The 12,257-nt window shown below is 39.4% G+C and overlaps 1 protein-coding gene across 1 annotated transcript in view; it reads right to left on the reverse strand.

Moving 5' to 3' along the window:
* Positions 1-12,257, reverse strand: part of ZFHX4 (zinc finger homeobox 4) — a 122,074-nt gene that overhangs the window by 2,920 nt on the left and 106,897 nt on the right. The window contains exons 8-9 of the mRNA XM_009574229.1: positions 10,834-10,951; positions 4,607-10,003 (exon numbers count right to left, since the gene is read on the reverse strand). Coding sequence (XP_009572524.1) covers positions 4,607-10,003; positions 10,834-10,951 — 5,515 coding nt within the window. The remainder of the gene's footprint in view (positions 1-4,606; positions 10,004-10,833; positions 10,952-12,257) is intronic.

A 12,257-nucleotide genomic window follows, 5' to 3' on the forward strand; every position in this document is an offset into this window, starting at 1 on the left:
GTGCTTAGCCTTAGTTAGGAATAAAGCAATTAGGATTCAAAGGGAATAATTATCAGATTTAACAAAGAGGCCATTTAATGTTTGTCACTGTCACCGTGTCATTACTCCTATTTAATGGTAGGGGACACTAAGGAGTTAAAATGCATTGTGAGCATGGATTAGATAGTACAGTGAAACAAGTCACAACAGTTATAATTAAAAAGTGGGTAATTGCTACACTTATTGCACAATAACATCGAAGGTATTGCTTGCCCCTATGCTTTCAACAGGAAGTAACAGGCAATTGTGTGTGGAGTCTGCTGAAAATATATTAAATGATAAATACTGTAGATGGAAAATGCATGAATGATGCAATTAGTATGAACTGCTGCCCCAGCTTTGTCATGGTTACTTGGGCTTGTCAGCTACTTAGGATTTTCCGTTTTCTTTCTATTCTTAACCTCTTCAACCCTTACACATCATGTTGTCTTCAGTCCACTCACACTGATGATGCCCAGACCAGCCAAGATCTATTCTATTTTCCAGATATTCTTTGGAATTTAGTTGAAATGCACAGAATTCAGTTAAATATCCAGATAGGCTGCAATAGAATAGTGAAATCCACCTGTTTTATTGGAAGTTAAATGTGGAAATGAGGGTTTCCAAAATTCAATGAAGAAAACTTGATGAAACTAAGGCCCCATTTCCAGACATGAGAGGTGTAGATTCACTAATCATGAAGAAATATTCTAATCCTGCTGACTCTTTGAAGTGACTATCAAAGAGGAGAGACTTCTCTTGTCTCTTGGAGGAATCAGAGGGCTAAAAATATAAAAGTGAAAAAAGTGAAACTGCTATCAATGGGCCAAAAGCAAACAAAGAATAGAATTTAGTGCCCTAATAATACGGAAAGTAATGACTGCTGAATCAAATTTCTCTCTTGATAAGATTTCAAAAACCACTAAGTACGTATTAGCCAGCGATGTGTGCATTCTTGGAAAAAGCTGCTGTGAATCTTCAAGGCAGCCCAGGCTTAAGTGATGTGCAAAGAACCTATGGTAATGATGGTGACATTAAAAGGTTCATAGAACCAGTATTAATAGCTAGAAGCAAGATGAAGCACTAGTTTTCTGCAAGGGATCATAGGCAAAAACACAAAGCTGAGAAGAAAAGAGAATGTGAATTTTAAGAACAGCCGAAAACAGCAGGTGAACTCTTCTATCTACAGTCACCTAGAAAATAAGAAGGGGCTTGAAGAACAAAGATGAGCTGGAACTAAAATTCTGTATGAACTAGAATTCCTCCAAATAACTCCATATTAGGAATTATGCTGAGCAAACATAGCAGTAATTTTGAGACCTTGCTCAGCATTTGATGCCTGCAAGATGGTATAATTACATTATCTAGAGAAACATATCCACAGGTGAAAGGATTCTTCGACATATCATCCTAGAACCACACAATAATTCTGACATTAAAAACCACTTGGTTTAGAACAAAATAACTGAATTTAAAGTTAATGGATCCTTTCATTCAGAAATGAAGCTATCTTATTTTGACAAATCTAATAATTTGCAAATAAAAGTCCAGTTTGAGCCCTACATAAAGAAGATAAAATGAACTGCAGTCTGAATATTTCCATCTTTTGTGATTTAGCATTATTTTCAAGTGTTCCATTTCAAGCCTTTTGTAAAAGCAAATATTGCATTTAAAAAAGAATAGTATTTTGCAAAATTTAGCTGTGCTTTGTACCTTTTTGGAAACCCATAAACAGTACTGGATGCAAGAACATGAAAGTAAAATCCCTCATAAACTTGTATTAACCAGTGAAACTAATCAATCAGGCTAATTTCTCTGTCTAGCGTGAATAAAGAGAAACACAAAAGAGAATTTTAAATCTGATGTTTACTATTATAGTTTCACTAGTTCCTTGTCTTAACAAATAGCAAACATATTCTTTAAAAGTGAGGGTCTTGTTAATGTTGACATTGTCCTTTAAACAAACATGTAGGACAGAATGGATGGGCTTTGCCACAGGAAATACAGTTACCAACCCTGTAAGCATCAATGAAAACAGGTAAATATTTGAATATATTTAGTGACACTTCTTCTGAACTGCATTTTTGGGATTGGGTCCGAAAGAGAAGAATGACACACTTGCAGTGGAATTCACAAGTAGACTTGAAGTATAGGATAGTGAGTCATCAGGGAGTTAGCTTCAGAAAATCCTTCATGCAAAGAATGATGCAGAACAATTGTCCTGCTGGCTGAGAATATACGCACTGCTAGAAGAACTGCCAAAGAAAAGCTTGCTTGGAAGCCTGCTTCCAAAAAGATACTTCTTAAACAATTCTTAGCATCAAATATGAATGTGAACTACCAGCCAAAGCAGGGTAGAGAAGAAAATAGAAATGGGTTAATTAGGTGCAGAAAATACTAGTGTTGAGCACATACTAAAGAACATCTGAGTATATTAATGGTTTTCTATGATGAATGATTAAAATAACCTTTTTTTTTTTTTCATTCACTATGACTGCTCCATTATGTATCATTAGGGAATGGAGATTTATGCATGCAAGTATTTGCCAGGCAACAAAAGGGGGATATAGGGGCTATTTAGCATATGGCAGAAGAAAAAGTTAACAACGAGATTCTACTAGCTAGTTTACACAGTGGGCTTTGCCCACAATGGGCTAATTAACCTTAAGAAGATGCAAGATGAAAGGGGGTAAAAATCCATCTCAATTGGCAGTGCACTGTTTATGCTATGGTACTAATGATTTAAATTTATCTCAAAGAAGAGATATTTGGTGGAAATTAGAAAACCTGAAAATTGAATTATTATGGACCAGTTGGCCTGTAATACTACTTTTTGTATTATTAACAGGACAATTTACAGACTCTGAGGCTACATTAATACTAGCAAGTTAAACAGTAGCAGGGAACATTTCCCAAAAACTGAAACTAAACCATCAATAAAGTTAAATGGTAAGAATGGTCACTGGCACTGTTTTGGCCTAGGCCAACTAGAATTCTTCTAAACAACTCCTGAGCACAGCTCAGAGGCTATCATGGATCCACGACCATTTCCAAGACTCACTTTGCATGGGGACTTCCTGGTTTTGAGAGTAAAAGAATGTAATAATATCTTCCCAAGCAAATTTCATTTAGTAGTATGGACAAAGCCTGAGTTTTCTGGAGCCCATTTTACCTGAAGGTCAACCTAACCAAAGCTATTTAGTGAAATTATATGGAGAAACCATATCTATAATTTTAATGAACAACAACCAGCCATTTTTGGACCTGGACACTGTATGCCATTAAGAAGGAAATACAGCAACTTTATATTTCCTTTATATGCACTCTTTGTGCCAATAACTGTTTGACAAAAGCCAGAGGGCACTCAGCCAGAGACTCCATTGTGGAAGGAAAGCCATTCTGATCCAATGAAGAGAAAAACAAGATGCTTTGACCACCACTTAGGGAAACAATAATATGATCATCATCAATCAAAGCAGAGCTGAGTAGCAGAGAAGACATTGCTACAGTCTCAGTATGTCTTAACAGCACTGATGATTAAGCCCCTACCTTACTTGCCAAAGTGAGTTGCTTTCTAAATCAAAGTTTAGAGATCAACAGCAAGCGGAATTACTGGATAAAATGAGGTGAGGGGTCTTAACCATATTTGATATGAATGTGCAAATTTAGAAGATGAATGGGAGAGCTTCAATCTGCAAGGCTGCACTCACAATGAACTGTGACTGCAAAATTGGAGCCTAATACAAGAAAATAAATTAGGTTCATTAAAAAAATCATTTTGCAGAAAACTTGATTCTCTAACTTCAGTGCAACTTATTGCAAGAGGAAGTGTTTTCCAATGTGAGCAAAAACCAGAGTCAAAACAGGCAGTAAAACAGAGTTACGTGTTCAGTTAAAAGTGCAAACTCAAATGAAGTGGTACATGTCTGCAATGACTTTATAAACTAGGGGTAAGAGATATTCAACAGCTCCTGGAACCTGGATCACAATAAAACTGCCATTATAAATCACCTTCAACAAAAACCTTCTTATCTTAGCAGACAATTATTCAGAAATATAATAGAGGGTCTTGGGCAGCATTTTATTTTAAATATTTATTCTGAATTAAACAACAGGTTGGACTGCTCTAAGGGGTGGACCAAATGTCTGATGAATCGATTATGTGGGAATTACTATTTTGTGCTTCATGAGATGTTACTTTAAATATTTGCATGCAAAAAATATAAATCCAAAATTCAAACCCAAGTTTTGCCTAAAGGAGTATCATTCAAAACAAAAAAAAAAGCATAACAGTGGTATTGTTATATTGCTTTTGTTACAGAAGCCTAATATGGACTAAAAACATTTCTGTCAATAGATTTCAATTAAAATTCATTCAGGTTTTTTTGCAAAATCAGAGATATCATCCAGGCTACAGCAACAATTGAGAATTGAACTGAGTACACCTCATAGCAGTACTTTTTAGCTACTCACACTAGTCTCACAAGCATGAGACGAATGCACAATATGCTGTGTTTTAGAAGGGGATGGTGACTATGCAAGATGATCAAATTAATAAAATGAGAAAATCATCCCCTTATAGACTTACTGTTTGAACTTTGTGGAAATCCAGGTAAGGAGGATGGACCATTCATTCCAGGCAGAAGAACAGGAGGAAGGCCAGAGAGTCCTGGATAAGCTGCTGGCAAACTGATACCATGAAGGGAACTGCTGTCCATCATGCCTGGCTGCTGTACTGTTAATCCTAGCACATCAGTAGCCTTCTTTATGCGATCCAATTCTTGCTGTGCCATGAGCTGTCTTACCGTTGTAGGAGCTAAATAATCTTTCTCCCGATCTAGCTGACTTCCCACAGTTTCTCTCACTTTTGTAATATGTTGTTTGGAAAAGATATGATCTCTTATGGACAAACGCGCAGAATATTTCACGCCACATAGAGAACATTCTGGCTTTGTCCCATCAGGTCCAGTCTGATTTATCATGAATGGCTTCCCTATGTTAATTTTGAATTTCTTTTCCTTAGCCCGGGCATTCTGAAACCAGACCTGGACCACACGTTTGGGCAGGCCAATCTCATTCCCTAGCATTTCACATTCCTGCATTGTTGGAGTCCGGTAGTCACTAAAGCAAGCCTTGAGAACTTTAAGCTGAAGGTTACTCATTTGTGTTCGGAAACGTTTGTGGCCTGGCCGATCACTGTTTTTGGATTTAAAGGGATTGCTAGCTCCAAATGGGTTAGGTGAACTTGGATCAGCTATGCTTGAAGTTTCACTGCGGTCGGCATTATCATCAGGGTCATCAGTAATGTAGTAACTTTGGTCATGATCACCATCTTTTTCACTGAAATGTATTGAGGGGCTTGTTAGGGAAAAGAGAAATTTATCATCGGTATTCTCATTTGTAGGTGTAGTTGCAGCTTTTGGTAGCGTGTCGTTCACAAGTGGTTTTGGTTCTTTGGGAGGTGATGCAGGTTTTGCATCCCCTGAACTGCCAGTCGTGCTTTCCATTTCATTGTTCCCCTCATCCCCTGTTGTGGCATCACTAATCGCTGTATTAATTGATGAAGTCTCATCAAAGTCAGTCTTGTTTTGATCATATCCAGAGTCAGCAGGAGGGGCATTCAAATTTTCTATATCCTCACTAGACTCTGCTTTAAAAGAAGAAGGACTTAAGAGGTTCTTCGGTGACATTTCTGCAGTTTTGCTAACAGGGGTTGATACAGTGGAGGCTAATTCATTTTCACTTGATAATTCAGTTTTTGCTAATGACAGTGATGGGTAATCAAAAAATATGTACTTTTGTGGACTTTCTCCTCCATCTTCAGTTGATATCAAAGGACTTGGAGGCAAACTATAACCGGCCTGTTTCCCTTCATTCCAATGTCGAGAGCGAATGTGACTTTCTAAAGCTGATTTTGCTTTAAACAGAGCTCGACAAAAAGGACACCTTTTATGGGACTGGGCTGGACCAACTGCACGGAATTGTCCCTTTCTTTCTCGGGCTCTTGTGTTCTGAAACCAGACTTGTACGACTCTCTTTTTCAGTCCCACTTCACGTGCAATGTGATCTAGCATCTTTCTGGTGGGGTTAGAATCTAGTAGGTACTTTTCATAGAGTATTTCCAGCTGCTCTGGAGTAATTGTAGTTCTTAAACGCTTATCACGATGTTGATCTTCTCCACTGTTTCCTCCTTCTTTCTCACTACAATTATTGTCTTCTTTATCATCTAGTTTTCGTTTCAGGGAACCAGAAACTGTAGCAGGGTGTGCCGTATGTGATGCGCCAGTTTGTGGTGGCATCTGAGCAAGAGAACTATTAAGTAACTGTCCAGTCATCAAAGGATTATTGGGATCAAATATCATATAGGGCATATCCATTGGTCTTTCTAAAAACTGTGAGTGAAGAAATTGGTTTTGGGCTGCTAGGAAATGCATGTGCTGGTGCTCTTGCCAAAGTTCTAGTGTTGGAAAGGCAACTGTACACTGATCGCATTGGTACTGTAATAACTGAGGAGGTAGACTGTTCTGTAGAGAAGTCATTGAAATTGGTAAAGGACTGGAAGGAACAGGTGTGGTTTGTGATGCGGAAGGAGGTCTTACTACTATCTGTGATTGTTTTTGTTGCTGTGGTTGAGAAGCTGAGGGCTGAGGGTCAGAAGAGGTTACTGGAGTAGACTGTACTGGTTTGGCGCTTTGGGAAGTTGTATCGGTTTGCTTAGAGATGATTTCATTTTGTTTTGTTTTTTCTGTGGACTCTGGTTTAGGAGAAGCCTTCTCAGGTTCTGGTTTGGGTGATGGAATCAAAGGAGTACTAGAACCAGAGCCAGAGCTTGCTGCTGTGACTGCCAGGCTTTTTGATGAGTCATTTTGGCCAGAAACTGTGCAGTTCTTATACACTGTTTGATCAGAGGCATCCAGAGAATCTTCAGTTTGGCTTTCATCTTGAGCATCGTCATCTTCATCTTTATAACACTGCTTTTTCTGGTGTGTAATCAAATCAAAGATCCTGGGAAAGACCACACTGCACTTTTTGCACTGATATTGCATGTTACTAGTTCGAATGTAACGCTCATTCGTCAGTTCCCTTTTCTCATTGTCTTTAGTTTCAGCTTGATTTTCGTAACTTTTGCGAGCTTTTTGTCGTGCATTTTGGAACCATACGACAATAACTCGAGTAGGTAAGTTAAGTACAGTTGAAAGTTGTTCAATTTCATCATCCTTTGGATAAGCATTTGTGTCAAAGAAGTCTTGGAGGACACGAAGCTGGTAGTCAGTAAACCGAGTCCTAGATGATCTCTTGCTGAAAGATGCATCAGACTTGTAAGGTTCTACAGCTGCAGGTTGAGGATCTATTCTGATATCTTCCAACACTGTTATGGGAGGGTTGCTGAAATTATATGGAGAATCTTTATTTCTCTGTCGTTCTTTAAACAGCGTATTACGAAACCAGTGCTTGATAACTTTCTGTGAAAGACCAGATTTCTCAGCCATTTCTTGGATCTGCTCTTCACTTGGAGAATTGTTAATATCAAAATAAGCCCGCAAGATTTTTAACTGGTCATCTGTGATTCTTGTACGTGGACGCTTGAACTGAGAGTGCCGCAGGAAATTGGGATCTAAACCCAGCTGCTGCTGACAAAGCTGGGTAAGATCTGCAGATAAAGTATCCATTGGTGGCAACTGGAGGGCAAGCTGAGGAGGCAATGCAGGATGCTGCACTGGCTGCATCATAATTGGAGGGAAAAGCGGGAGATCAAGTGAAACAGGAAGCTGGACTTGAGGTGGGGCTGACGGTGGTGGTGGTGGAGGAGGAGGTGGTGGTGGTGGAGGAGGTGGCGGTGGTGGTGTGGGTGGTGGAGCTTGCAAAGGAGTGGGAGTTGTGTTTTGAATTTTTCCAGCCCCAGCTGAAGAAGGCTGAGAAGGAGTTGGAGGAGGAGGAGGTGGTGGTGGTGGAGGAGGCGGTGGTGGAGGCGGTGGTGTTTCTGGAGAAGATGGAGAAATTGGATAAAGCTTGTCATACGCCTCCCTGTACTGTCGGGCAAACTTTTCTAATGCTCCATATGGAAAAAACTGTCCATGCACATGTTCTTGATGACTCTTCAGAATAAGAATGTTGGAAAAGAGCTTACTGCAGGTTCCACATTCCAGTTTGTCTGTGTTTTCACCTTCACCAGTCTTGCTTTTTTTCTGTACTTTTTGTCTGTTCTCATTGTATTGGATAACTAACTCAAACCCAAAGTTTTCCAACAAAGCCTTGGCTGCATTCCCCCTTGCTCCAGAAGCTATTCTGGGTGGTGGGATGGCTGGTTCTGAGGATTTTGGCTTCTTCATATCTTTGTTTTCTTTTAGTCCTTCATTTTCATTATTAAATTCTTGCTTTGGTTTCTCTTGTTTCTCAGAAATTTCTTCTGACTCTTTATATGATGGCATATCCTTTATGAGCTGGCAGTCTGTACTTACTAAGGTATTTTGCTCTGCTTTCATCAGCTTGCTACTTTGCTGCTGCTGTTTTTGGGACTGAAGTTGGGGTTGGGTGGATTGATACTGTTGTGCTTGTTGCTGCAGTATCTGTAGCTGGGTTTGGCCAACATGGTGCTGAGTTTGTATTTGCTGCTTCAAATCTTCTAGCAGTGATCCTGTCATACCAGCCATTCCAGGCATACCGAATGTGGCAGAACCAGGCAAACCCAGATCTGGGCTTAAGCTAAATTCTGTCCCAGGTATATAGAAGGGGAAAAGGAATTGAGGCTGTTGAAATTGCAGCAGTGCTTCTGGTGTCATTGGAAAGTGAGGCAAAAAAGCTGGATTTAGAAACTGGGGTTGAAAGAATGCAGCTTGCTGTTGCAGTTCATGCTGTAGTTGCATTTGAAGTTGTGCTGGTGACTGGGGTGGGTGATGTGTAGGCTGAGCAGAAATTAATTCAGAAGCTTGCTTTTTATTTAAATCTTTGGCATCTAAATGTGTTTCTTTGCTGTTAACTGCTGGTAAGCTCATAGATTCTAGCATTCCTTGGCTGGGGCTATTAACATTCCCTGCTACACTATTTCCGCTACTTATATTACCACTTGGTTCTAATTTTGCAGCCCTTGCCTTTGTCTGATGAAGCACAGATCTCATATGGATTTCCAACGTAGAACTTTGGCTATATGCAACATTACAAATGCTGCATTTGTAGGGTTTGTTGTCGGTGCTGCTGTTGGTTTCTTGAGGGACAGGACTTGATGCTTCCTGCAAAACCTTTTTGAGTTTATGTAGATGGGACACTGAGTTATAGTGGACCAAGAGAATGTTCTTTTGGGTGAAAGACTCTTTACACACTGTACACTTATACGGGCGAGATGGATCTAGAAATTTTTCCATAGTAAAATTTGGCCCTTTTCTAAAAGGTAAGGTCCGCTTTGGTTCTGAGCCCATATCATCTGGAATAGAGCTACTATCACTTCCTACGGGACTTGCTTTACCTTCCTGGTCCATCTCATAATCTCTTTCTATTTCCTGTTCTAGTGCATGATCATCTTGTGCCATACTTTCACTTTCTGCCCAGAGTTCACCATTGACAGGTAAAGATGCACACAGCTGCTGAAGTTCAGCTTCATTGAGTTCAGGGTGGCCTGCTTCCAAGTGTTTTTTTAAAGCCTGGAATGTACGGAAGCTACGTTGGCAAAGGCTACACATGGTAGCTGCCCGAATAGCATGATACTGGGAATGTATCTGAAGCTTCTGCATAGTCTTAAAAGCCAAGCTACAATGGTTACAACGGTACTTATAGACGTGGCGGTCAGAAACAGAGAGCTGTTGCTTCTTCTGCTGTTCATTTAGCTGATCTGTCATTGAGTCAGTGGTCTTCATATCTTTACTGCTGCTCTTATTCCAATCTGGCGTTTCAGTAGATTCCTTAGGTGGCTTCTGTTCCTCAGTCTTAATTTCCATTCCAGTTTTTGATTCATCGATCCCAGGGGTACTTTTCTCATCCACAGGACTTTCACCTAGTTAAAGAAAGTTAAGTGTCTTTTACACAAGTAGAAGAGAATAGCACATAGTATTAATGGGTTTTTTCATCAGAAATCAAGAGAGGCACCTGGTATGCCATGTGTCGGCCTAGCAAAGTATAGCGACCCATCCTTGCCCCAGAGAATAAAGTAGACAGGACTGACATGAGGTTAAAAAAAAGTAATAAAATCCAAACATGATTATCAGAAAGGCAGTGGCAGTTGGCCCGGGAGTGGCACAGGGTTTCTCTTTGTCATAAGGTAGGAGTTTATTGGTGCAATGAGAGCACCAAACAAGAAGAAGAAACAAAACATAAGAAAGAGGGAGGGTCAATTAGACCCCAATTAGAAATGGGGTCAATAGGTAGGACAGGTGATTAGAAAGGAGGAGGAAAGTGGTCTGAGGAGAGAGGGAGGAGCATGCTGTGAGAGGTAGCAAAGCAGCTTCCCAGCACAGAATATAGTGAGTGCCCAGGATAAGAAACCTGCTCTTGGAAAGGCAGGCAGGATCATTTGCCTAACGTTCCCCATCAATGTTGGTGAAAGTGCCACTGCCTTTTAGGACTGGGTCATATCTGCTAGTTAAACAAGGAGGGTCTTACCTTCAAAGTGGCTAGGCCACTACCACAAGCAACATACACGTGGCATACACATGCATCCTAGTAGCTCTGCCTGGGTGCAGTCAGCCAAATTCAGGTGTCTTGTTATTTTTCTCTTTTTATCTCTGTGGCTATATGCAAGCCAAAAAAGGATTCACTTTACTGAGAAAGAAAAAAATGATTTTGCCCATACCTAGCTTTTACATGTCTGGGCTTTTTCTTGCATACCTGGATATTTCCCAGATCCCTCAGCTGTAATGGTTGCAGGTGTGTCACGTTCAGATTTCTCTGAAGCAGCTGCTGGCAATAGCATACTATTGGGCATCATGACATCTGGTACAGGAACCTTTGAAAACCAAGAACACAGTATTATTACAGGAACAGTCATACTATTTAATACTATACAAATTATGAAATTATAATTCAAAAGATCCACCATATCTGGATCAAAGACCGCCAGTACTAAACCAAGATCTTGATTCAGTCCTTGATAATGGTTTCTGACAGACCACAAATCCAGAGAATCCGGTGTCCCTTGGAGGAGAATCAACTCAAAATAATCCACAATAAGGTGATGCTATAGAACTACATACACTCAATATTTCATTGGTCTCAATATCACCACAAAGAAGATTTTGCTGGCTATGTCAGGTTGGTTGGATTTGTCGGGGAATTCTCCTTGGACATCCTCCAAAGACAGAGATCATGTTGAGATGTGGTTACCAGACAGTTCTTGACTAAAGGAATTCCCACTTTGCTTCACCCATATTGTTTTTTAACCAAATGCTGGACCTTCCATGATCTTTGAAAGAAAATTAGAAGTTTATTTCCATACAGAAAAAGCAACTTATTTCATGTAAAATAAGATTTTTCTCTTTCTTGTCTTCAATTGTTTATGTATATTCTTCAGACTACTTTACCTGTTGTGTTATGCTTTCAAATTATAGACAGAAATCTTTGAAGGATGTACTATTATAGGTGTCTGACGGTACTCAGTTTAGTTAAGTTGACATGAATATTTGCTCAACACTCCTGTTTTCCTTTTGCTTAGCTCTTTAAAACATACTCCTATCTGAAATAAAGGATTGTCTAGGGGTTCAGACTAAGACTTAGCAGGACTGGGTTCCCACTCCTGCACTGCCAGATTCTGTCTAAATGACCTTGGGTAAATTAGTTCAAACTATGTTGCAGCTCCTCAACTCTAACATAAGGATAGTACTTCCTTACATCATACAGAGGTAAAAATAATATCCATAGGAGAGATTTCTGAGTGGTAAATTACTATAACAATGGAAGCTACATACATTACTAGGTATGAGTAGAAATACCCTTTGTTCCTTTTTAAGAGTTTAACAAATTATTTTAAACCTTTATTAGGATACATAAGAATTATATATATATATATGTATGTATGTATTTATGCTAATTGCCTATTGGAAAAAAAATATTCTAGACGTATTTTAAAAAGCCCTGGGCTTAGTATATTTGTAATTTAAACATGGCATTAATAGCATTCTCTCAGAGGACTAGTGACTGATTTTGTTTGGGAGGGAAGGACTTGTAAAAAAAATTATGTAGGTAACTGTAAATGTTCCAGAAAAGAAAAAGTTGCTATAAATGGTATTTATTTTGTCATCACAGAGTTCAGATAT

Source organism: Fulmarus glacialis, unplaced genomic scaffold, assembly GCF_000690835.1.
Source record: "Fulmarus glacialis isolate BGI_N327 unplaced genomic scaffold, ASM69083v1 scaffold9363, whole genome shotgun sequence".
NCBI lineage: Eukaryota > Metazoa > Chordata > Aves > Procellariiformes > Procellariidae > Fulmarus > Fulmarus glacialis.